This window comes from Oenanthe melanoleuca, chromosome 3 (genome assembly GCF_029582105.1).
Source record: "Oenanthe melanoleuca isolate GR-GAL-2019-014 chromosome 3, OMel1.0, whole genome shotgun sequence".
In the NCBI taxonomy this organism is placed as follows: Eukaryota; Metazoa; Chordata; class Aves; order Passeriformes; family Muscicapidae; genus Oenanthe; species Oenanthe melanoleuca.
The window spans coordinates 71,713,359-71,739,940 of NC_079336.1; the positions used below are offsets into that span (position 1 = coordinate 71,713,359).

A 26,582-nucleotide genomic window follows, 5' to 3' on the forward strand; every position below is an offset into this window, starting at 1 on the left:
CAGTGAGAAAGGATGATTTTTTTAAAAGTACAGGGAACAGGATTCATTTAAGACCTTTCTGGAGGGTCCTTCATTGTACTCAGCATTGCAGCCATGATTCATGCACAGTCATAAAGATGTTAAAATGAAACAAGGTACCAGCTCCTAGTAACTCAAACATGCAAAATCTGTCAAGGGGACAGCTCAGAAAGACAAGAAGGAAAAGCTCCATGTAAAAAGACTTGTAAGATAAGTAGATAAAAATTATTTCACTAACTCACCTGCAGAAATGGAGGGCAGACATGCCTAAAAGTTTACCAGCATAAAAAAAGACCCTTACAAATGATGTAAGAACTTCCATCACCTGTTGCTGAGCAGTAACTCCTAATAGTGGCAATTCCTGTCTGCCATTATGAAGAATCAGGAGTAGGCAGCTCAAATTTGGGTCATCAGTTTCTCCTCATCATTGCAGGGCTTTATTGAGGGAGAGGGAAAAGCAACTGCTAGCAGTTGGGATAAGTAGCTAAAACATTACAGTCCTCCTGTTAGCAGAGGGCAGGGTGAGAGAGCAGGGTACCAGGAGGATATACCATCTGAGAGACTGAGTGAGGATGGGCAGGAGAGAGGAATTCCTGACCTGTGGGGTGGAGGATGGGCTGTCAGAGGGAGACCTTATTTTGGAGCAGTGCTATCCCCAACCCAGGAGTACACTCTCTGCCTTCTGACTATGCTTTCTTAGTCCATCCTCCCCCGAGAGAGGCTGCTCTACTGGAAGAAAAAGTAATTTTTTTTCTTTAATTCCCATTTTAAACCTGATTCAATTTGTGGAACAGATCAGAAAAAGATGCTATCTATGTTTAGTTGTATCAAGTCATCCCAAAAATATCTCCCAGTGTGAATATGAACTGCAGGTTCTTGAACATGAAGATGGGGTCAAGAAAATCTAATATTTCAAGAGATTTTGGGGATCTTTGTATGTCCATAGTCATCTTTAGTTTCATGTTTACACTTTTTCATTCCAGATGGCTTTAAAATAACTTTGTTTAGTTTTGTCTCTTTCCTTTTTTTTTTTTTTTTTTCTTGTTTGTTTGTTTTTGCAAACACATTCATTTAGCGGGGAAAAAAATCAAGGGGTAAAATAACTAAACCTTTTAAAAGGTGGAATATTTTTCCCAGCTGAGCTCAGCTGGTCTTGGTGACCAAAACTGTGTGGTGATAACATGCAGCTCCTTGTCACCACATCAAGCAAATTGTTGCTTGGGGAATTACCTTTTCCATGAGTGTTGGGGTGATTCAGAGTGCATTCAGTTTTGTGATTCATGGTGCTGCAAAGGAAAACTGATGACTGGGGGAAGGAGCATGACAGTAAGGCAGAAAAGCAGTGTCCAGGAGGAATTTGCAATAGGTATATTTCAGAGTTTCTAATGATATTGGACAGAGACATTTGCCAACCACTACATTTGTGCTGCATGCTTTAATCTTTACTTTCTGACAGTATTTTAATGTTTTACAAAAAGACTATTGCTAACATATGAAAACTAGTATTTTTAGATTGCTTCCTACTCTTAGGTACTGTTTTATCACACAGAACAAGTTAAACCAACTGTTTCAGCCAGTTACCACTTTGGGAAAGCACTCTGTTCGTCGGGCTTTGTTCTGAAAAGAATCTTTGTCTTCTGTTTTGCCAAATGCTTCTTCATGTGAAAAGCTGTGGTTAAAATATGCATCTCCCTTTCCCTCAACAGTTTTTTCAAAGTTATGGTTGCTAGGGATATAGAAGAAGCCATTGCAGATAAGCCTGTCTGGTGGTCTTGCCTTGCTTTTCAGAGAGTCCACTCTTAGAAAGTTTGGAAGATTCTGCAAGAAATCTCAGTGGAGTCAACTGCTCATGGGAGAGGATTTTTTCTAGTCTCATTCATTGAGTTATTCATTGAATTAGCCTAAATTCTGAAACTTAGGTGAAATTCTAATTTCAAACTTAACCTTGTTAGGCTGATTTTTAAAATAGCAGTGATTCACACAGCTTGGTTACACATTCCATATTCTAAATATTTTTCATCAGTTATACAGTTTTAGTGTTTCTGGAGAAGAAGCAAACCTTTTCAGTTCTTAATTACACTACACTACCCTGGGTCCTCAAGTTTCTGAAAACAACCAGGCAGCATCAAGATACATAAATGTTTAAGTATACCTCAGCATTCAGAATCAATTTTTTCGTTAGTGTGTGTAGTAGTCATTTGTGCAAACACAGTGTTCACACAGTCCTTAAACACACAAGAACAAAATGTTCCAAGGATTAAACATGGGCTGAAGTGACCTGTCAGCTGAGGATGCTCTGTCAATGCCTGTGCCTGGAATGTGCAAATCCCTAAAAAAACCATGATCAATAATATGAACTAATGAAATAAAAAAGACAATTTCATTGGGCTTTTATGGGAAATAGAATTCAAATAATTAAGACAAAAGTAAAGAAATTTAGAAAAACTCTTTTTCAGGTAAGCATGGCATTTCCCAAACAGGTTTTGAAGTTATCTGCAAAGTCAGAATTATTCCCATAGTAACTTTTGGTTAGTAGCCTAATCAGACAGTGACACCAAGGAAGAATGAACTTTAAACAATTTCTCTGGTGTATTAAATAAGTACAAGATGCTTTCATATAGCATCTGTTCCTTTTGTCCCACATGCTTTTCTTTTAAAATTATACTTATTTTAAAGAACTGTAAAGAAATGGCTTTCATTATGCAGTTAATGCAGGGCATGAAAAATGTACCTTATATCTGAATAGCCAGTGGATACTGTGTCTACATATGTGGACAGTTTGATTTGGTCTCATGAATGAAAAGCCCAGTTGTAATTCTGCTTTCTCTGGCTTTCTAAGGATTTTTTTTTTGTTTTGTTTTGTTTTCAAACATGTTTGGAAGGCACATGCTGACGAATCAGCAAAATATGACAGTCTTGTTAGCTTTTTAAGTGATTTTCCATCTGGTAGATTCATCTAATTGGAGTGGTGGGCTTGAAGTTATTTGCTGCTGCTCATTTTGTGCAATTCAAATACCTGCATGGGGATTCCTAGACTGCCCCCACATCCTGTGCTCATAGAGAAATGGATCTACTCTGTCCCACATAACTGCAGCAAATATTCACCTGCAGCATGAGGCTTAGATAACTTCTTGCATTTTATGCCCTTGGAAGGAAGAAGAACCTCATCTCAGCCAGTTCCCTGTAAGCTGTGATTGAAGAGGCTTTGAAATGAGAAAAATAGAATAATTATGAAGAGTGGATAAGGCAGTCAAACCAAGGAAGGGCTGGAAGAAAAGGCCAAAAACATGTGGTCTGGCTCTTCTCTTTGATTGCTGTAGAAATAACCCAATCCGTTGAAGTCTATGGCTTTATGCTGGCTCAAAGCAGAAAAAAACAGGTGCAAGGTTTCAGGCAAAGCAAGGACACAATCTTTCATGTACGTAAATGAGTGAATTATTGTTTAGCTTGGACTTCTCACCCAGAAAACTGTTTTATGGTTTGGGAAGCAAGAACTTGATGGGTCCATTAGATAAACATATTTCTGATTGCCTGAAACTGCTGCAGGGTGTGGTAAGATTTGAAATGACTTCTAGCTAAATGGCAAAAAACTCCCCCAGAGCTCCAAGATGACCCCATTTACTTTTCCATTACCTTTCTCTACATTTCCTTTCCTTCTGAATTTTAACATGCCATCTGATTAACACAGCTGTTTTTTCTTTTCCTTTTGTACTTTCTCACGTGAGATTTCTAGATATTTTTCATTCCTTCCTACATTTATTTTTGCATTTCCTGAAAATGCTATAGAGAATTGGGAATAGTATACATTGATAACTCTTTTCTAAAGAAGTAGCTTTGCTGAAACACAGCTATGCTGATTTTCATGGATGAGTAGTAGTGTGGATTAACTTTTCATTGTTGTTATTCTAAACAAGATTGGTTTCAAAAGGTCTTTTGAAAAACTGAATCTGATACGCAGTGTACACAGAAGTAGAAACTGTAATAAATCCTGCTGGGGTCGGGCCATTTATGTCCCAAAAAGGAGTAGAGGCCAGTGAGCACAGTAGAGACTGTGCTGCTGTGTTAGTTATGTTTGTATTGCTTCCTGAAACCCAACTATTGGAAAAAGCTAAGAAGAACCTCAGAAGCACCTCAAACTGTATGTCAGGCTTCAGCACAGTTCATGTGGATCAAATACTTTCACTTGGCAGAGTAATGCAGTGATCTCATGAAAGCTGTTAATATTAACAATGCACTAAACTCTAGGTGGGAATCTTCCTTCTACACCCAGGCCAGATATCTGGTTACAAAGAACAAGTTCTCAATTATAAGAAGGTAGGTTTAACAGGGGAGGTGGGGGTTTTTCTGCATCTTACAAAAAGTAAAAAAGCAAAAAGTAAACCGAGGTTGGTGGGGATTGGGTGGGTTTTTGTTTTGGTTTGGATTTTTTAAATCAAACAAGGGGTCAGTTGTTGTTCTTTGAAGTTTCTAAACGTTTTCTCAGAGTAAGTTAAATCATTTATGTACATTGTAACTTAATGCTTGGTAGAGTGGCCTTGTATAGAAGGCTGGCACTTCATAGACCAGGAGGGATGATCTCAGCCATGAGTGTGGTTTTGAAAAATTACACTTCTGTTGAATACAAGGGTTTGTTTTAAAAACGGTTTAGTGTCATGTATAGCAAAGAAAAATGGCCATGGGAAGAGGGAAAACAAAGGAGATCAGAAGTTTGTTTTCCTTAAAAAAACAGGACAGCAGGCACTAAGGACAAGCCATGCATTGTGATCATGCTCTCAGTGGCTGAGACAGCAGGAGGCTTTTTAGGCAGGGCTGGAGTTGTGCTCTTTGGGTGGCTACCCTGCTGGAAGAGCTCGTCTGCTTGCCTTCCTGGAAAGGCAGAGCAGGCGGCCAGGTGCCCTCCGGCAGTCTGCGGCTCTCGGGCTCTGCTTGCTGTGCCTGTGCCTGAAGCCAGCCCCAGCCTGGACTCTGTCCTCCTACGTGCCATGGAGGAGAAAACAGACGGTGATGCTGCGGGCAGAGGAGCAGAGGGGGGACCAGAATACATCTGTGTCATTTTTCAATGGTCTTTTATAACACTTTTTAAAAACTTTCTGCATAACTTCAGGGGGAAAAAAAAATTAAACTTTTCTGTTTCTTCCTCTGTAAGGCAGCATTAGTGAATCCCTGTTTTTCAGAGCTATCAGGCAATGTCTTGAGTATTTGTGAAGTCTGCAGAAATACTGGCTGCTGTAGACCACCTGAGGACAAAGTGTTCATAGCTAAAGGGAAGACAAATGCTCTGTTGGCACAAGGAAGGTTACAAATTGAATTTAGCAAGAATTTGTTTGGAGACTTAACTGGTTTTATATTTTCTTTCCTACATGCAAGTAAGGGTGTGTTAGCAGAGTTTATAGGTTATAAAATTTGAGAGTCCATTTTCTGCACAGAGGGGAACTGGTGCAGACTTTAGTATGATTCAGAGAGCTCTGAAGTCTGTATGACTGGAAGCAGAATGAAACATAGCAGCTCAAAGTACAATATCATTCACCTAGGGACAAATATGAATGCTGTCTTTGAGCTCACCAGCTGGAAACAACCAAGAGCAAAAAAGTCCTCATGGCTATGTTCATCACAAAATGACTTGGGCAACAGTGACTCCTCCCACTCACCTCGTGCTATGATCATGATGTATCAGGCAAAATGTCTCCAAAAGAACTGACAAATGTTTAAACTGTCTGTAAAACATTAGCAAGAACTATCTGCAACTGCAAAGTGAATTTCAAGTGGAAGAGGTATAGGGAAGGACTTGTAAGATGAGACAACAGGAAACAGAACAAACAGTTTTATGAAAGAACTAAAAGATTGTGCCTTGACTAGTCAAGGAAAATGGTGTGAGAAAGATAAGGCTATTCTCTTTAAATACTAAATGTCAAAAGTGGAAGATATCTTTAAAAAAATTTGCCTGTCTCATTTTTTTTCCTACTCCATTTAAAGGTTCCTGTGGCTTTCTTTACCCTTCATTTAAAGCCCTCCTCTGTCGATCATTTACAGCTGCATTAATGTTACCCTGTTATTTTAGAGCTCCATGGGGCTGAATTAACTCCCACAGTTTTCTAGGTGAGAAAAATGGTATTCATTTTTGAGTTTATATTGTGATAAGCCATGTACAGAGCATGTGCTGGTAAGGTGGAAAAGCCATTGGTGGCAAAAGTTTTGCTTTACCAATACAGTCAATCAGATTTTATTTAATGAAGCTCCATTCAGTTAATCCACAATTTAGGTTAGAGTAACCATAGGTGAAAACCTCACATAAAATTTTAGCTAAATGGGAAGTTTGCAGTCTCACAAAGGAATCTTTCCTCCAGAAATAAACTCAGAGTTGCTCCTGCATTAACGGCTTGTTTTGTCTGGATGTCAATCTGTACGGAAGGAAAAAAAAAAGGTAATGATAGATAATTATATCTGAGTGTGCATGAGCCATATCAGATGTAGAGATGGTCTGATTGACTTGAGTGTTGGGACTGCTGTGTGATTTACTTTTTCTGTTCTGGGAAAATGGGGGCATGCCAGAAGCTTTCTCAGTGTATGGATTCTGAGTTATGGGGTTTGGTGGGAAACACATTGTTGCCTTGCTCTGAAAATAGTCACATCCAGTGTTCAGATGCAGTCTCCAGACTGTATCCAGAAAGAGAGAGCTGAGCTGAGTTTGCTGTAGGGATTGCTTCAAGTGGGTTACACTGGGCTTTCCCTTCTGATTTTGTTCTAAAGGTGCAGGACATTAACAGAAAAAAAAAAGAAAAAGAAAAAATAAAAGAGATAAGTTCAAATAAACTTTTTTTTTCAAAATTTTGTAGATACTCAGGTCTGTTCTTTCCAAATATGACAGCAGTATAGTTACATATTTATTTTCTAAATAATAAAGCAATCAATATATTTTAAAATCCCTGCCCTGTTTTGCTAGCAAGAATACAAAGATTCCTAGTCTGAATAGGACTCCTGTCAGTTATACCTGTGGAATCCTATTTTACTTTCTTTCTGAGGAAAGCACATAAAGAAATTATTTGTGCCTATTCTATTTCTGGACTGCTGGAATTGTGTTATCAGAGGAGTAGGATGTGTCCTATTTGTTCTGCTTGAACTCTGTGGTCTGTACTCAAGTCTTCCAGCCATTCATTCAGATGACCCATATCAAGCAGGAGAGATGGAAAACTCCCTGTCTCTGTGGCCAAGCTGATAAGATAATGCTGCTTCATTTCTACCATCCTAAAGCCTCCTCCATAGGCAGCCCCAACCTTCTGGTAGAGAACAAGCAGTCTCTGTCCTTCCCCTTCTACTTTAACAGATAACATTTATTTAGACTCAAGGCTTGGGAAGACTCTTCCTCCTCTTTTGAAGACCAGAGCTTTTTGTGGGACCTGCACAGCAGAAAGGCAGAAAGATGTGATTCTTTTGGAGAAAGACTTTGGAAGTAGTACAGGGAAAACAGGTGAAGAGCTTGTTGCAGCTGAGAGAACAGGGATGCTGCCAGCTTGAAGTATGTTTACTGAGATGTAGCAGATGTGGCAGCATGGGGACAAACAGTAAACTGGGGAGAAGAATGGATCGTGCTTGAAGGAGAGAAAGCTGTGGGAATAACAGGAGTGCTGGATAATGGAAAATGAGATAATGGAGAATAAGTAAACAAAGCGATAGAAACCAATGAGTAAAAGTATATGATAATTTTCTTATTTCTAGAGAAGAATTGTACTGAATCAAATAAGCTGGTCTGCAATGGTCTAGGGTTGTGTATGTGAGATTTGTATATAGAGTTGTATATTTCTTCTGGGATTATGGCAGTAATACCCCAGCCTTCTATGTGGTGGGTTTCACATGCTGATGTTAACATATTGCATAAAGAAAATCTATATTGTTTAGTTAATTCTGGAGCTAGAGAAATATTGCCTATGTGGAAAAGATAAAGAGAGGGAGAAAGAAAAAGAAAAAAAAATAGGGGGAGAAGAACAGGCAAGAAAAAGATATCAATTATGTCCTATGGTAGAATATAAAGAGAGAAGGTACATGTTCATAGTGTGTGCATGTAAGTTGCTATAAAGAAATAAGTTGGTTTTAATTTCTTGGTCCTTAAGGTTAGGATGGGATGGAGAAAAGTTGTTTAGATAATAAACATTTCTCAAGTTTATTAGCTCAGTTGTGGTGTTGAATTAATGCGTGTTACAGCAGTCTGAGACCCCATGTGGGACAGCTATGTTTGTACAACAAACTTGAAGAATTCAAGTTTTCAATTTCAAAGTCAAGCTTTTTAGTTTTCAGGACTGCAAAGGTAGGTTTCTGTAGTTTGGTTTTGAAACCAAACTTTTCTAGAAACACTTCAAATAATCCGTGGTTGCTAGAGGTATGCATTTCTTTGCACTTTTTGTCCTATCAGGGTGTTAACCCTGAAAGCTAATGACTGCATTTCACTGTCAACAGCCACAGTTTCAGGTCTGACATTTGTAAGAGAAGGGCAGGAGTAAAAGTCCTCACAGGGGGTAGCTTGGTAGCCGGTGCAAATGAAGGAAGGAGGAATTCAAGTGAAAAGGGTGAAGCATTCTAAAAAAGCACTTATTTCCCTCAAGCAATGATTAGACATCACAACCAGGGGCTTGCATTCAACATGAAGTTGTTTTGTTTGTAGGTAATTCTAAAGGTTGGACTTAGTCTCTTTTTTTTTTTTTTTTTTTTTTTTTTTTGACCTGCTGTTAATAGTTAATATTGAAGAGAAACCAGCTGTAGGTTTAGGCTGGAACAAAGTTATACACTTAAACTCAGAGCTGAGATTGCTAATTGAATCAAAAAAATTGCCAGTAGGACTTTTCATGAACTGTTCAAATCACGTTGGGGAAAAGTCTGCTTCTTTTTACTGGTTCTAAAATTTGGGAAAATGAAGAAGGGGGTTGCAAGAGAAGAATAGGGGAAAGCTGGCATCCCTGTTGTGACAATAGCAGTGTATACTCTATGCTTTGTGTTAGCAAGATGCACACACAAATCACAGTGAATGAGTACAATATAAATCAGTATTAACCTTTCCTTTTAGATTTTTGTTAAATCTATTTTTTAGTTCATGTAAAGAAGAGAATTTTTATGTTCCAGTTGAGTACAGAATAAACTTATTTGTCTGTAGCATATAGCAAATTATAACAAATTTCTATAATAAATTAACTCTACACTTCATTATGAAAACAGAAAGGCAGAACTACAAAAATTCTGATAAAGCTGTTTATTTTTCTTGCAAAAAAAATGGCTCTTCCAGCAGAACTAGGTAACAACAATGCTGTTGCCTACCATGCCAACCATTACATCCTTTGCTGTTTGTGTTTCATTACTGCTTCAGAGGCCCTGATCCCAGGCCATGATGCTGTTCTGGACAGGATTCAAAAGATGGTTTTTGTGTCAAAAAGCTTGCAGTGTTTATGCTGCTTTGGGTTTATAATAACACATCTCTCAGTAAAGAGAACTGCTACTGGAGTTTTAACTTCTTTAAAGGACAGTTTTTCTGGAGGAGTGTCCCCTATTTTAATAACAGTAACTTAAACCCAGTCAATCATTTCAGTCTCAGAAAACCCTCTAAATAAAACCAGTAAATATCTATTCTTTGTCCTGCATAGTAAAGCACAAAATGCTAGATGGCTTCATAAGGTTTTGTTTGGCTTCTTTCATAGTCTTTTATGGGAAACAAATCTGAATACAATTATTGTAAATGTTTCCCTCTGTATATTGACACAAGATTTTTCTTCTTTAATGTAAAATTTTTAATTATTTTTAAAAATTTCAATGTAATACTTAGTAATATATCTACACGAAAATTTTGTGATTAAAAAAGTCATATGAAGTATCTTCTTTCCATAAAGAATTGTAGTTTTTCTCTGGAACGTAATGCTGAAAACTTTTCATAGTTTTCTGTGCTTCTAGAAGGAAGTAAAAAAATTGGCAGGAAAAGACATGGTCTTCACAGCTTTATTAATGTACCCACTATCATACATCACACAGCATAGCACTTCTAGAGAAGCTTTTATCATATATAGTTCCAGCCACAGAACCTTTCAGCTGTGTTGAAAGCTGAGCAGAAAGTGAAATGACATAGCAGAGCTGAATGAAATAGTGAAAGTACACAAGATATTTATCTACTTTTAAAAATTATTATTATTTTTCTGGATGTCAGTTATCTCTGAACAGACCTGGACTTCTTAAAAAAGTAAGTTTTTTTGATTTTCTGAAAGAATTTCCATTCATTTCCTATCTCATGGTATTTCTTCTGCACCTGGACTAGGTAATTCTCCAGAATATTTTCAAGATGGCTGCTAGCACATGTTTGCCTGTTACCAACACTTGCAGTTAATACTCATTGAAAAGAGGTGGCTTGGATGAGTGTTTGTGGGAATCAAAGAAAATGGTTGATACATACCCTTTAAACAAACTTACTCCTTGCATGAGTATGGTGTTTGAGAATTGTCCTTTGTAAAAACAAACTCTTACGAAGTAAGAGATTCTAGAAATTACTCTAAAGGTTTATAGAATAAGACTTTAGGAAATAATTTCTTTTCTGGAGGTTTCTAATTCATGATAGCAATTCAGTATCTGGCTGGCAATAGTGTAAAATCATTTAGCAGAAAATCCCTGGGGGAAAAAACCAAAACAATTATTTTAATCAACTTGCTCAGGACTTTTCCATAAATATTTTTCCTTGTGTTTACTCTAGAGCTTGGATTTTAGCTGCATTTATCCTTTTGTTGCCCCTGCCCCACTTTTCCAGCAGGTTACCTTCTCTCTTGTTCATTATAGCTGCTTATTTCTCACCCATATTCAGCTGTTTGGTTCTGTTAGCTCCTGTACTAGTCATCCTACATTTTTATAAACTCCCTTTCCCCGCAGTCTGTCCTATTTCTTCCTTTTTTCAATGAATTTGTCATACCTTATAGAATGGACTCAGAATATAAAGATGAGATAAGAGGATTTACCAGGCAAAAGAGTGGGACCAGATAAAAGATGAGTCACTGTCATTCTTAAAATGGAACCAACAGAATTGGGAAAGAACAGGTGTTTGGTTTTCAGCTGTATTTAATACCTAAAAACCTTTGTTATAACTTGATTTTACTTTTTCCCTCCATAATTTTTCTTCAAGTATTTTGACTAATATTGCCAAATTATTGCCAGTCTTACTTGCTGCTTTCAAACCAGGCCTATGCTTGTAAGTACAATGCACCTGATGGCTTCAGTGGCTTCCTGATGGCTTTAGTCTGCTATGACTTCTGAATTCCTGTGAAATCACATTTATCCATGTAAATACAACTGAAATCCTTTGCTCATGGTTGCATCGACACAGGGCATTTGTACCAGAGCCCTTGGACCTGGTGCAAGGGAATATATTTTAACTTCCATTTTGTTGTGTTTCTGCACATTTAAAATCCTTTTTTCTTCAGGGGGAGGGGATGTTTGGGGGGGATGATATAGCAAATCTCAGTGTTTAATATTGGAGTGGTTGAGACTTCTCTGGTAAATGACGTGAGTATATGGTTGGTACCACAGTGGGATCAGTGACATCACTGCTCTGTGGCAATGGAAATTTTGATGCTGACTGAGCATTGAAAACCCAGATTGCCATTGATGAGCAAATGTGATTTACCACTAATTTATCCCCAGGTATTGAGATGGCCATGAAGCATATTTAACTTGTCTGCAAGTCTGTATAATTTGCCAATATAAATGTAGAGAGCTTGAAAGTTAATTTTCACTGTCATCTAACTTTTCTTTGTTATTGCTTTTGCTTGCCCAGCCAAGAAGCAGGTGAACAATCAGGTATGAATTGCTTATGGCTAATGAATAGTAATCAGATTAATAGTTTGTAAATAAACCTTAATCTGAAAGCTGCTTTTCTAGAATATCTGATCATTTTTTACAAATCAAAATGTATTTTTCCTGTTTGATGAACATACAGATACATATTTATACATGCACAATTGACATGCCTTTTATAAATACACAGATATCCAGTCTGAGGCAGTGATATTTGAACAACTGCAGTTTGGATGAACAGCAATTGAGGAGTTTAGCATAGATTAGCATAGTTAAACAAGATTTCTACAATTATAAATTGATGATGTAAAGTTTCAGTAATTTACTGTTGATATTGACAGAACAATTTGGGACTAATCTGTCTAAAGGACCTGCTTTAATCTTTTCGGGTGACTGGCTCTTGCTTTTTGTCAGTCATTTCAATTTGATTAGCTCTTTCAATTTAAACATTTTAGGATAAGAGTTTTTCTAATAAGAAATTGTTAATTGCTAAACAAACACGTTGCAATAACAAAACACAATTCACTGGAATTTTGTTTCCGTTAACAAAGCTTTCTCTCCAAGAATTTAGATATTCACTGAATCTCTAGTCCTTGTACAGCAGTTTTCAGGGAAAAGCTGTCTATGTAATGCTTTGATTTAAGGAAATAAAAGCATCTCACACAAATAGGCATATGAAGTAGTTATTAAACTATTTTGGTAAAGGCAAATGTACTAAGAGAAAGTGGATCACAAAAGCAGATTCAGTTTTCTGCATTTTAGTCCGAGATTTTTAGGCAACAGGTTTTAAGAACCACGCAGATGCAAACAGTTTAGTGAAACCTGAGTCTTCGTGTTTTGTTTTGTGTGTTTTTTGTTTGTTTAATTAAAGTCTTTGAGTTCTTTTTGCATTCTAAACCTTTTTGAAACTCTGTGGATTGCTTCTCACTGTTACTGAACATTCAGCTGGCTGGGAATGCACTTTAATTTGAGAGCGTTGCTATTTTCAGAAGAGTATCTTTTTCAGCGTTACAGATTGATACATTAAGACTCAAACTTTAACAGGGGTTGGTGTGTTTTCTAGCATTAAAAGTAGTCCTGAAATGATAAATATAAAACACTTGAACGATTTAAAATAAAATCCAAAAGCGTAGGTTTGCACTGTTTTCAAAGCAGGAGTCGAAATTCCAAAGAGCGAGCCTAATTTTGAAGGGAAATAGGAAGACTGCGGTAGTTGGATGAGGATTCTCGCCGACACCTGGACCCGGTAAATGCAGCGCCTGGAGCGGCGGCGGACAGCGCAGAGGTCTGATCTCCGGGAAGGTAGAGGAGCAAAACAGAATCTCCCGCATTTCGGGTGCCCTGCTGGCAGCGGCATCACCAACATCTTTTCCGCCAAGATCTGCAACGGCTGCGGCGGTGGCCGCTCCATCCCCCCGCGGGGCAGCGCCCGCCCCGGCTGCGCGGGGACCCCGCCGCTCCTCAACAAAATCCGCTGCCAGCGGCACGGCGGCGGCCCCGCCTGGGTGGGCACCAGCGCGGCGGCCGCTTCTCCGCCCGCTGGCGGCGGGGAGCGCCCAGGGGATGCGTCGTGCACCTGGGGACAGCGGTTCCCTCCGCCCCGTGCCGGTGGCTGCGGGGCAGGAGCCCCGGGCGCGCTGTCCCGCCGCGGCGGGGTGGCACTGCGCCGGGCACCGCTCCCTCGCAGCCGGGCCCCAGAGGTGCCCCGAGCTGGCTGTCGGCGCCGGGGGTGCCCCGAGGGAGCTCCTGCCTGCCGGCCGGGCAGCCCACGCTGCGCCCCCTCCGAGGGCGGGGGTCGCTCCGCTGCACGACAGCTGCGGCGGGGAGAGGGGAGGCGATGGCCGGGCACCGCAGCCCCCGCCGGGAGAGCGCCGCCGCTTCGGGGTGAGGGCAGGGCGCCGAGGGCTGCACCGCCTGCCCGGGTGATGAACGACGATGGCCGGCTCCCGGCGCTGACAGCGCGGCTGTCCCGGGAGGGGGGCTCGGCAGCGGGCTGCCCGCAGCCCTGGGGCTCCGGTCGTGCTCACGGACGGAGCGGGGCATCCGCTCTACGACGGCCGCGGTCCCGCCCGGCCCGGCCCGACGGGAGCGCCCGGCCGGGCTGAGAGGAGCCCCATAGCCAGTTGGCGATGCTGGCCACCCTTTCCTGCTGCTGGAAATGAACCCCGGTGGGTTCGGACCTCTCCTCCCTCCTCTCGGCAGCTGATGACCAGAGAGAATTTAGGGCGAAAACGAAATACAAGCGGCGGGGGCTTTAAGCCCGGTCATCGGCCCCGCTCCAATGCGAGCCGGCCTCTGGGCTTCCCTTGGCCGGGCGTCCTGCCGGTGGCCGCCCCGCTGAGAGCCGCTGCAGCGCGCACCCCGGGGCGCACGGACGGGCGGGCTGCGGCCGGGCTGGCGGGGCGAGGCGGCGGGGCGGGACCCCGAATGGCCAGGGACCCCATCGCGGGGCCGAGGGGCGGCTGGCCAGCGCGACAGGCTCCGCTGGCGAGCGACGGTGCCTGTGCTTGCGGAGCAAGGCCGGTGGCAGCCCCGGGGCCACGCTGCACCTGAGAACATGGTCTGAGGCAGCCTCCGGAGAGCCGGAGGGCTGGGGGTGAAGGTGGGTGGCTGTCAGAGTGCCAAGTGGTGGGAAAGGCGGGGGGGAGCCAAAGCAAACACCTGTGATGCCGAGCGTCGGGGAGCATCTTGGCATAGAAATGGTGTTGGATGCCCCACAGAAACGGCGGGGCAGCTCTCTGGCGTCTCCCTCCAGCCCAGGCACAGCAGGGCGCCTTTTGATCTCAGCAACTGGAAATATGTTTAAAATAATGACACCGCATTGGGAGATCTTTTCCTCATGTTTCTCCCAGCTTTCCCTTTAGGTAGCCGCTGTGCCTTAGCTCCCGTGTGCGCGCCTAGCAGTGAGAGGAAGGGAGGGAGAAGGGAGGGAGGGAGCCTGGGAAGCGCTGGCTCCGCCAGTGGGCGTTTTCTGGCGTCCGGGGCCGCTGCTGGAAGCGGCACTGCAGTGACTGTATCTGCCTCTTTGCAGGCGAGTGCGCGCATACGGGGCAATATTTGCCTCCCTCGAGGAAAATACAGATTGTTGCCGTTTTCTTGCTCTGAATGCGAGGTGGGAGCATGGGGAAAAGCGGACTTTAAAGGGGATTGAAACCGCTTGGCGGTCAGTAGCGCCCTGTCCCCTCCGGCCTAAAGGGGGAACGGAAATGTGAGGATTTTATGAGGGAGGGGAGCCGGGGTGCGGAGGAAATACTGCCCGGGAGTTGCCGGAGGGAACGCAGGACCGATCCGCGGTTGCCCCTCGTTTGGCTCCGTCCTTTTCGGCTTCCCCTTTCGCTTTACTCCGGCATCTCTGCTACTCGTCCTGCCTTAAACTATCGCGAAAGGGAGGGAAGAGCGGAAGCATGTCCAACCCGGAGAAGCGGATCTTATCCCGCCCCTCGGCCCCCCTGGCTGCAGCACCCGGGGAAAAGCCCGGCTCCGGCAGCCGCCCGCTCCACTCCCATGGCCAGAGCGGTGGAGGTGGAGGCAGCGGCGGATCTCCTCCTCCTCCCCCCGCTCCTGGAGGCGACTCGCCTGCCTGCAGCTCCCTCTCTCTCCTCCTAACAACCACCAGCAGCAGCAGGAGCCGCGCTACAGGCACAGCCTCCTCCGCCGTCTCCGCCAGCATCGTCTCTAGAGCGGCAGCGGCTCCTTTCCTTGTTCCAATCCCCTCCTTCTCCTCCGCTTCTCCATCTTCTTTTTATTTCTTGCCGCCGCCTCCTCGTTTCCCCTCCTCATTTTCCTTTAACCTCACAAGTCTCCAAGGGAGGGAAGGAGGAGGAGAGGCAGCGAGAGCGGCAGGAGGAGGAGGTGGAGGAGGAGGAGGAAGAGATGTTGGCGGAGCAGCAGCAGCAGCAGCTCACTTGATCGCCCATCCAGGCGGCAGCGGCAGGAGGAGACTCTTCTGTTCTTCCTCCATCCAGGGCTTGCTGCTCCGTTCCGCAGCCGGCGGCCCCCGGCAGCACCACTCCCGGCTCCTCCTCTCCCCAGCCGCCTCTCGCCCGTGGTCCTTCAATTCCCTCGGTGCTGCAGCAGCAGCAGCCCGCGGCGACGGGATCCGAGGAGGCGACGGCCCCGGCGGGAGCAGGACTCCTAGGCGGCAGCAGCGGCAGAGAGGCGCCTTCTTCTCCTTCTCGTCTCCCCTGCTCCCAGGGCCAGACATGGAAGATGGATCTAATTCTGCAAGCTGCTTTAGGAGGTTTACGGACTGTTTCTTGAATACAAGTAGGTACCGGAGCGCTGTGCCCGGCGGCGGGTCGCGCGTGTCTCGGGGGAAGGCGAAGGGCTGTGTCCGAGGCTGGGTGCATGCCTTGTGGAAAGGGCATTTCTTTGTGAGTGGAGGGGAGGCGAGGACACAAAGGGGCCGTATACGTGGGGCGTGTGTGGACGCATGGAGGAGCGGCCGGGTGTGTTGAGGATGCATGGACAAAGGGGATGCTCGATGTAATTGAGTGCTCTTTGTGGGAGCTGGCTCTTAACGCCTCGAGGATTTCGGCATCATTCCGGGATCAGACAGCTCTACATATATGTATGTCAGCCTTTTGCCTGGTACATGCTTAATTTGTTCAGGAATGACACGTAGGGGAATGGAGACCGTCCCCCCCCTACTTATTTGAACAGGCAATAAGGAAGCATTATGGTATCGGCAATTGACAGAGAAGCAGCGGCGGAGGACCGAAAAGGGTGAAATGGATCTCTTCTTTCTGCATCCCCCGTCAGATCTGCCACGCGCGTTCACATTCCATATTTCTGATTCGGCTTTGGTACCGGGTGCCGCCTTTCCCTGGCCGCGGCTCGTTGTAAGGCGGGCCAGGAGCCCGAGAGGAAACATGTGCTCCTTGCTACGAGGGGCTGGCGCAGGAGCGGGGATAGTGACCGGCTGCCGGGGAGGGCGGAATAAAGGGGGAATTGGGCGCTCCACAAAGGGCGCCCGGCATCCAGCCGTTCCCAAAGCCTCGCCCCGAGCCCGAACGCGGGGGAAGGGCGCGGGGCAGGCGGGATTGGGGCCGGAGCAGCCGCTCGGCCTCTTCTGGGTGCGGGCTGGCGAGTGCCCTCCCTCGGGAGAGCCCGGCGGGAGCGGCCCGAGCCCTGCAGCGGCTGTGGCAGCGGGGAGGAGGCTTCGCGTGGCACAAACTCCCCGCTGGCAGGGACCAGGGCCCGGCTGCCCCTCGGCTGTGTCGCCCTCCCGCCGGCGAGGCGCTTCCCCTGGGGTGGCCCCGGAGCGGCCGGGGCTCCGGGCCGAAATCCCCCGGGCTCCGCATGCCCCTGTCCCCCGCCAGCCCTCAGTTCCAGAGCCCCGCCGGGAAATGTGCTCGGTGTGGTCACAGGACTAAAGAATTTACAAGCGGAGCATGTATCAGGGCTGATGTATAAATATATATATAACATATATATAATACATATATATATATGTATGTAAAGAACTTTTTTTTTTTTTTTTTCTTTTTTTTTGCTCGTCTGTTATTTTGGTGCTTAGGGTGACTTCTATCAGCTGTGGCTATATTTTCTTTTTGTCACAGCTCTTTAGTTTGTGGATCTGGGCCTTAAGGTGTACCTAGACTTAAATTTTTATCTGATAGTATACTTTGATAAAAGTGGCTTTTTGGATACAGGTGAACTGTGTATGACTCATTGGGGGGATGGGGATGTGAGAAGAACTACAGAGATGTCCACTGAAACCTCATTATCTGTTTTATTGCTTACAGCTGTCTAGAGCAGAAGAGCCTGAAAGTAGTACTTGTGTTCCAGAGTAGTGGTGAATAAAGATGATTATTGCATTTGCTACTCCGTCTTTTTGCAACTTTATTCAATAGTGATTATGGTACAGACTTGTTTAATCTTGAGACCTGAAAGGAATCCTAAACTCTTCCAATTTTAACTTCTTTGTGTTTGAAAGGGGTAAATGCTGCCATGAGTGTGGTACAATGCTGATGTTTTAAGATAAGTGGTGTTGGAGGCAAGGAACTGAACCAGGGAATGAGTATCATGTAAGGCAGTCCACTCCTGTGCTGGACCAGGAAAAAGATGATGTGGAAAACACCAGCTTTGTTCAAAACAGCTTTAAAAGCAGTTGTGAATTCAGCTTCAGCTATTTTATGAACTCCTGAACACAAGAAATTTGGTCATCTTTCACTGATTGTGACCTCTGACTGAAGATTTTCCGGCAGGCAGGAAAGGAGCAGAGCTATTCTTTCCCCTGTGAGTTTACTGACGTCTAAGAAGACATGCAGCCTCTCTCTGTGGAAACACTTTTCCATAGTCCGCAGCCTGTGCTCACAAAACTTTCAAGTAGTTAAAAGCCTGATGTTCTCTGCTCCTCTTTTGAATGTGAGTGAAACTGACCAGTGGGCTCTAAAGGTATTAGTGAGGTCGGATAGATGGACAGACAGACATTCTTATGCCGTGGGTGCGTATGTACATATGTGTACCCTTTCCTCTCTCCCTGAGTGATTGCATAAATCTGATTTCTTTAGGAAACTAGGCTGAAAAAAGGAGTGGAGGGAAACAAGATAGTATTCAGTTCCAGTGCAGCTACTGCAAAGAGCACTTGTCCAACTGTTTGGAGTGCTGTGCACAGTCCTGGTTACAGTGCAGCCGGAAGGCTATCATTGTTTTGAAGAGGATGAGATCATGTAAAATAACGAAGATAATGTGCTGTGTCTCATAGCTTTTGTTTCCTGAATTGTATTTAAAGTTCTAAATAATATCTGTGTACATATATATGCTCTTTGACTTAAAAGACAAAAAAAAAAAAAAAAAAAGAGCCTAAATATTTTTGCAGAGAACCTGAGGAGTTCTGTTGGGAAGAGAATTGAGATGAGTCCTTCTGGAAAGAAGATTTAAAAGTGACATAGCAGAATCCTCAAGAGTGGAAAACAGTGAAATTGCTAGAGATGTATTCTTCTTTCATCTCTGAGCTCTTTTGACTTGCATGCTCTCCAGTCAAGACTTTGTTAAAAAGTTCTTACTATTAAAATTTTAAGTTGGTTCTGCAATACTCGGTTTGTGCCATATCTGGCAATTATTCATATTAAAATTCCTAATGAAGCACTGGACTGCAGAAGCTTATATGAACTTTGTATGGTTTATATTGTTTTTCTTAACTGTTTAAAATCTTGGTGCATAACACAGTGTTTTAAAAAACTTTTAGTATTGAACATCCTGGATCAATATTCCACTGGAGCCCTGTCATATTTAGAGTACTGCAAGTTGCCAGGTATTCCAGTATTTCAGGTTTCTGGGAAATGTCTTGCCTTTAGGGGAGCATGCCTTCTTCCTTCCACGTTCAAGGTCTTCTCTCATGGTGCAGGTTAAGCATATGTCATCTCTATCCCATGAATCTACTGGCAGGTATAAGTTCTCTACAGTAGTCAGGCTTTCTGCTTGGCAGAGAATTACCTGTGTATTTTTTTTATGTACAGTTATCTTTTTTCTGGCTGTTTTAGTCCATACCTTCACGTGCTAGATGCTGAGACTGTCTGATTAAGTAGAACTCTAAGAAAAAATACATGTAGTAAGATCTGTTGCTCAGGAAGAAAATAGCGATTAGAATTTAAATAACGTCAAAAGTATTTCTGTTACTTGATCTAATGGAAAAGTTAATCTTGTCTTGACTCTTGTTTTTCCTGGTCTGTGTATTCATTTTTCTGCAATCAGGGTGTTCTGAGTTAAATGCTGATCTTCAGCAATGAATCCTTAGTGTGAAGGTGGACAGAATTCGGTTTTCCAATTAGATCATGCTTAAAATTTAGAATATGGAAGAAATGAAATTGTCTCTGGTTTTCACCCCATGGATTCTGACTCCAGGTTAATTGAAAGCAAAATTATCACTAAAGTAGGATAAGTTATGGTAAGTGATGTCATTCAACAATTCCTATCAGGACTGGTGTTTCTCTTTTTGCATTGATGTATAGGAACACCATGTAACCTGGTCTGCAGCACTGCAATGCATAGGGTAGACAGCAAGGAAAGGCATGGCAAGGTAATGAAAACCATGCAGGCACTGGCAGTTAACAGTGGAGAAAGGCTTGCTTTTCCAAGTCAGGTGTTTTTACAGATGGTTGTCTGTAAAGCATGCAGTTTACATTTGGAATATCTAATGTTCTGTCCCTTTGACTCCTCAGCTCTGCTGGCTGTGCCTGCTGGTTTGGGAGTACCTAGCACTCATAAGCCTTGAGAGAGGAGGTAATGCCTTCCCTGTTAACTCAGTAACCTTGCTCCTCCTGTGAGATGGACTGTGGAAGGTGTGATTGTGCAGATTGGGATAGTTTAAATGAGTTGGGAGATGATTTCTTTTTGCCACTTGTGTGAGGAGGATGGCAGCTTATTTAATATTCTAACACAAGACCATGAGCTTCATTCACCCCATTTGTGCCCTTCATCCTTTTGCTCATGTTTAAGCCACCCTCATCAGCTGAACATAGTGAAAACCTGAAGTGTAAAAATGAGTTTTTATTCAATGTGTATGTGGCTTAGTGACTTGATTTTGAAACAGTCATGTAAGTGCTTATTTGCGCTAATGATCTAGGGCATATTCCTGGCTGAGTTGCTCTTATGTCATCCTTTGTACAGATCAGTACAACAGTAATTTCTGTTTAGTTTTAAGATTCTGTGCTGTTTTCTCATACAAATAGATTATAACCAGCAGTCTCTCAATATTACAAAATCATGGACTTAGTTTTAGATTCAGAAAGTTAAGAATGAGAGTCTGTGAGTGGATTTTTAACTTGAAAATGGCTTATGCAGCTTGTTGATTGATGCTAACTTTGCTTGTGTTTAAAATCGTATTTCAGATTGAGTTTAGTATCAGCTTATTTTTTTAATGCTACTTTAAAAATTAATTGAGTTTCAAGTCATTCTGTTTAATACTCGAGCATTCGATTTTTGTTTATTTCATAATATTACAGTTTTTGGACTGTTAACACTATTATCATATTCTAAAAGAAAGCTAAAATAATAAGTAAAAATACATATAAAAAGAAAAAAGGGTGTTTGAGAGTTTTAAAATTGTTTTTATACTCCCTCTGCTGGCTGTTTCAATTACAAGTACCTGTACTTGAGCATTGTTGCTAAATCTGCTTTTCCTTTTACTGTTTTATCAAATAAGTAATGATTTCAGTCTGTTTTTCAAAATTTTAAGAAAGTGTAATTTTAAAATGAAGGAACAGTTTGCAGGAATGGGAAGTCTTACACTTTTAACAAAATGGAACAGGGTTTCCAATTTTTGTTATACCTTGTATTGATTTCAACTCTTGTCCTAAAAAAAACTGAATCTTTGGGTTTGTTGATCACATCTTCACTAGTAAATTTCACAGAAATAGAAATTCACATATTGTTCCAAACGATTTGTTTATCTGTTTCATTTGTTGTAACAAAGTTATTGTCCAGCTTTGAAGAACGGCTGTGATAAAAGGTAAATTATTATACTATGTATTTTTAAATTAAAAAAAGATAAAATGCAGTTATGAGTTTGACTTACTTCAGTATAATTAGCTACAATGCAGCACTCAAGTGTTCTGCTGATGTAAGGGATAATTTCTTAAGGTACTGGTTTTGTTCTAGTAGTGTACAATAGTATTCATCCAGAATATTTACAGCACCCAAAAATTGTAATTTCTAGGAACTTGAGAGATTATATACAAGGGTTGCTTGACATACTGTAGAAATGAAGCCGTTGCATTCCCAGAGGTGTCGGTTATGACTGAACCAGTTCAGTACTTCGTGCTGGTGTTTCTGCTGGAGCTCAGGCTGCTCGGTGGTGTGTCCTTGCCTGTGCTGTGCTTGGCTTCCCCCGCCGGAGTTTGGAGAGTGCCACCTACTGATTGACAGCTCCGGAGCGCTGTGCCCGTGCCATCTCGATGCTCTCCGGCTTTGGGCTGTGACAAGTCCATGCAGTTGAACCTGGCAGCTGTGTGGAATCAAGTCTCAGCTTTGAGCTCTGCTATTAAATGTTGCTTCTTTTTTTTTTTTTTTTTTTTTTTTTTTTTTTTTCTTCCCTAACTTGTTTCAAGGTGAGGACACAGGATTTTCATCCTGGCAGGTGGGCTTCCCTTGCCATCTTTGTCCCCTTTTAAAAGCTTGTGAGGAAGTGTCATATTTCTGTGGTTTCTTCATCACTTCTTGTCAAGCTGCCCTAATTAGTGTGGGAGGAACCAGCCTGGCTGGTGTTTATTGAAGACTTTGGCTCCTGCTATGCCAGACAATGTAATGATGTGTTGCACACTCAAATGAGGCCTTTCAAAAGGCAGGTAACAGACTCACCACCATGACTTTGCTAAGAGATGTACATTCCAGAGTGCTCATGTGTTTGTTTATGCAGGCAAGAAGGAAGATTTGGTTAACAAGTTCTAATTTTTTACAGGAAAGTCATGAATTAATCTTTAGTTTAGTGCGCTCTAAGAATGCTTTATTTCAGCGTTCAAGTATGCTAATTATGTCTTAAAAAAAAACAAACTTGGCAAGAATACTAATTAGTTAAAAAATATATCATTTACATACTTACAAAGAACTCCTTTATTTCGAAATTCTTTTAATATATCTTTTCATGGTGATTTGTTGCCACAGAAAGCTTTCTTAATTCCAGCTCTTAAGCATCTTGTCACAGGTGGCATTAAGAACAAAAAATAGTGGTTTTACAAATTTCGTATTCTTTTGGAAAACACACTGATAGCAAGTTTTAGTCCATGTGAGATTTTTAACAATAAAATGCCACATCATTAAGAGATGCCAAATCTTATTACTCAAAAGGACTAGGGTTGTGGTCAATATATCAGCTTGTAGACTTTCTGAAGTAGTTCTGGCTCAGGATCAGGAATACTAAAAGAGAAGGCTTTTGAATATTATTCACTGCTTTCAGGTAACCCATAGTAATGTTATTCATATATAATGAAAATAATAATTAAAAAACCTCAGTGTAGAAGCAGCAGTAGTAATCTCACCTTCTCTGGTGCTGGTACCCAAAGAGCAGATTGTCAGGGTCAGAGACCAGTTAATCCACCTTCCATCTGAAAGCATTAAAAGTTTTCATTAGTGCTTACTGATCTGATTCCTTGTTTCTGCATTATCAGCCAACTTCATGTACCAGAGCTATATTTCTCTTAACGAAGTTTATTCAGCTGATAATAATTTCAGCATTCTTCCTTCCTCTCTCCTTCCACTTGCATCAAAAAGAAATCCCCTAATGTCAAGCCAAAAATAATTCCTAAAGAAGGGAAAACTTTTGCATCTGAAGTTCTAATAACTTTGTACAGAAACCTCACATTTCTGATTCTTCTGACCCATACATACCCAAAATAGCAGGTATTTGTAGCTGCTGACAAGCACTGCTGTGCTTACCTTAGTAATACTGCTTGCTTTGCTTTACCCTGTGAGGAAGTTCCCACACTGGCAAGAAAGAAGCCACTTTCTTTGTCATGTATATTTTAGTGGTATTTCTGAAACGTGGTTCAGAGAATAAGATGCTTAGCCTGAATTATGGTGGCTAAATGTGCATCCTTTTTATTCTTTTGTAGTTTTCCTCACTGCCTAGTTTTTACATCTCCATTGTATTTCTTCAATAGTGTCTTATTTTATTTGCTTCCAAACTGGATAAAGCCACTTCCCTTTCTCCTAAAGGTCTTTGACTTAGTCTTTTAAAAAAATAAAAATAAAAAGAAAGTGTTTTAGTATTTCACTAATTTTTTTTTTTTTTTTTTTTTTTTTTTTTGGTAACACATAGCAGTTGAGTTTATGATAACTCATTCTTTTACTTACACTGGGTATTTTGTGTTTATATTTTGGTTTTCTTTCATGCATATACAGATACCTTGGCAGCTTCTCCAGAGTGAATTCTGTTTTGGAACACAGCTCTCTTAGCTGTCCTTTTTTTGCATGCCTGTCTTTCAATTGTATTGAAATTTCAGTTTTATATTACTTCCTCTTTGTCCACCCATAAGCTTGTTTTAGCTGATGTTTCTTTCTTGATTGCTGAATTGTGCTGATTTTGTTTCTTCCTGCAGAGGTCTGGTGTCTTATACTATTCTTTTTACAGTGTTTTTGTTTTCCCCAACTACTTCTGTTGTGTGAAGGCACTATGGTGCTCTTATTCTTCTTTGGTATGGTTCACTTAAACATTGTTGTCTGCTTTTTTTTTTTTTTTTTTGGTAAGAAGAAATTTTGCATGGTAGTTTAAAAATGCTCACGATGTGTTTGGTATTTGTGGTGACTCACTGTATTTCCTAATCTGCCACTGTCTGCCCAGCCCTAAGTGTGATGTCACTAGAAGTTTTTTCTTCCTGCTTTTTTTTGAGCACACGTAGGACTGATGAAAGTTGCTGTTTGATGTAAGAGGAAACTGAACTCATCTGTTCTCAAAACAGGCACTGCCTTAGCTAATATGCTCAGGTTTCACCGTGCCAGGCTTCCTTCTCATTCTTGAGAGCAAATTGCTTTTGTGTGGATGTGTCCCAATGTTCTGTTTCCTCAGTTTTCACCAGTACAGACTCCTGAGACAACTGCTCTTGGAAGCTCCTTTTTGTGGCTCTTAAGTGTTAAATGTAGTTTTGTGGCCTTCAGCTCATGATTATGAATGCAAGTCTTGGGATTAGAGGTGTCATTTTGAGAAATGCTTTGAAGACATCAGAGAGAATGGGTGACCTGCAGTCTCCAATATTTATAGAACAGTACAACTTCTGGCTTAGCTCTTGTGATGGTAGAGAGAACAGGATCATTTGGACATTGCAGGAACTTTCATAGACTTTTTGAGGGTAGGAATGTGCTTGTAGATTGTGTGTTTCTGTCAGACCTTTTTTGGAGTTTGTTGGAGCTATATGCAGTTGCTCATGCTTTTTGAGCTAAGCACAGAGGATGTGGGCTCAACCTTTAGTCCTGTCCTGCTTAATTTTTAGTGAGCTCCTTGGTCCAGTTTAGACTGATGCCTAATTGCATATGTGTTGGGAGTAAGCAAATGTAGATCCAAAAAGCTCTGGGAATTATACTTGCATCTCCCCACCTTGGGAAAAGAGAAGAGTTTATCTTTGCAGACACAAGCTGTGTCATGCCCCTGTACTTTATGGTTAAAGATCAGGCTCTGGGCTGTTTCAATTATTTATTTAGGGATGTAGCTCTATGGAGCAGCAAAGGAACCACAGTCTAAAGTCTTTGTGGCAGTAGGCAGACCGTGATTCTACACACCAAGTTTTCCTAGGGAATGAAGCACAGGTTCTTCAAAGTCCTGAATGAAAGATGCATGCAGTGAGTAAGGGACCACATTGGAGGACGTGGCTTGCTGCCTGAGTCAGGACAATTATTTATATTTTCTGTCTTTTTTTCCCAAACTTGCTGCTTTGAAAGGGTCTTTGGAAGTTGTGACTAAAATGTGTATATGAATGTTCACAGGAGAACAAGAAGACACAATGTTGGACAGTAGACAGGGATGAATGAAGTGTGTGTGGTGATATTGCATATCTTAAGTTAATGAAAGTTGGTGGAGACTTGTCCATCTATGACAGCAGTATTGGAGAGACAAAAATCAGGAATAGAATAGGGAAAAGACTGGTAAGAGGAGTTTAACATTTTTATTGCTCAAAGGAATGCAATTACAGCAGAAGAAAATGTTCATCCTTATCGGGAAAGCTATTTATAAACTTTAAGAGGTTTCTTTTGGGGTAGATGAAAGGCTTGATATGTAAATATCTCCCAGCAAATTATCAAATTTCAAGGGAATCTCTTCAATGAAGTATAAGATTTGACTGAAGTAAAAGATTACTGTTTTATAAGTGAGTGTTATTTTTCTTTTTAATGTCACAAATGCTTTCTTTCTGCTTAACTATTAATTTCTTCCTCCTTAGTAACAACATAAGTGTGCATGGTGAATCTTATATACTTTATGAATGTGCTGACAGATATTATTTTAATTTATTTCCTTACTTTTTCCAGTTTAATATTATGTTCATGAATAGGCCAGCTGCTATTTGACAATCTTTTGTTTATGCCAGCTGAGAATGTCCTTTACCATTGTTTTTTAAGGTCGCCCTGAAAGCTTTACTGTTCTACCCCATGTGGTTTTTATTTCCTTTTTTCTTTTTTGTTTTTTGTTTTTTGTTTTTTGTTTTTTCTTTTTTCTTTTTTCTTTTTTTTTTTTTTTTTTTTTTTTTTTTTTGGTTTTTTGGTTTTTTTTTTTTTTTTGTTTGTTTTTTTTTTGTTTTTTTTTCAATGTTTTAATTGTAGTTTAATAACTGATCCATCTTGCTCCTGATTTTTTTTTTTTTCCCAATAGTTTATTAAAGTGTAATTCTGGCTGCACATAGAGCACATGCCTTTCTCTGTCTCTTAACATGAATGGCCTTGGGTGGCTGTGGATATATTGTGAGTATAGCTAACATCACCATGGTTGGCTGCTTTGATGGTGACCTAGTACTTGTCCGTGACAAGCCTTGGTTCTTGTTTACAAGATGATGTTGCAGGTGTTACCTTCTGATTTGACTGTGAGGCTAATTTTTTGTTTGTTTTTCTTCATTCAGCTGTCTGTACTTCTTTAAAAAATATGTTGAACTACTCTCTTAGCACTTTGCAACATCTTGTTTTAACAACTTGCATTTGAATCAAAGCAACTAGCCATTCTTCTGTGCCAAGAAACACTTCTTCCCAAGCACTTCTATAAAGGAGGTTTTTGTTTCTCTTGTTTCACAATTCTTTCGCTGTTTATGGAGCTGAAGGGAGAAATGGTAAGGAAGTTG

General features: G+C 41.7%; 1 protein-coding gene across 4 annotated transcripts in view; it reads left to right on the forward strand.

The window, feature by feature from the left end:
• The window catches only part of PDE10A (phosphodiesterase 10A), a 262,818-nt gene that overhangs the window by 71,311 nt on the left and 164,925 nt on the right, over positions 1 to 26,582 (forward strand). The window contains exon 1 of one of the 4 annotated variants that reach the window (XM_056487302.1): positions 14,813 to 16,092. The exons of 1 other annotated variant lie outside the window; for it this stretch is intronic. In XM_056487302.1, coding sequence (XP_056343277.1) covers positions 15,231 to 16,092 — 862 coding nt within the window. In that variant the 5' untranslated portion in view covers positions 14,813 to 15,230. Of the gene's footprint in view, positions 1 to 14,812; positions 16,093 to 26,582 lie in introns of those variants that run through there. 2 more of the 4 variants (XM_056487303.1, XM_056487305.1) reach the window with 2 other exon arrangements.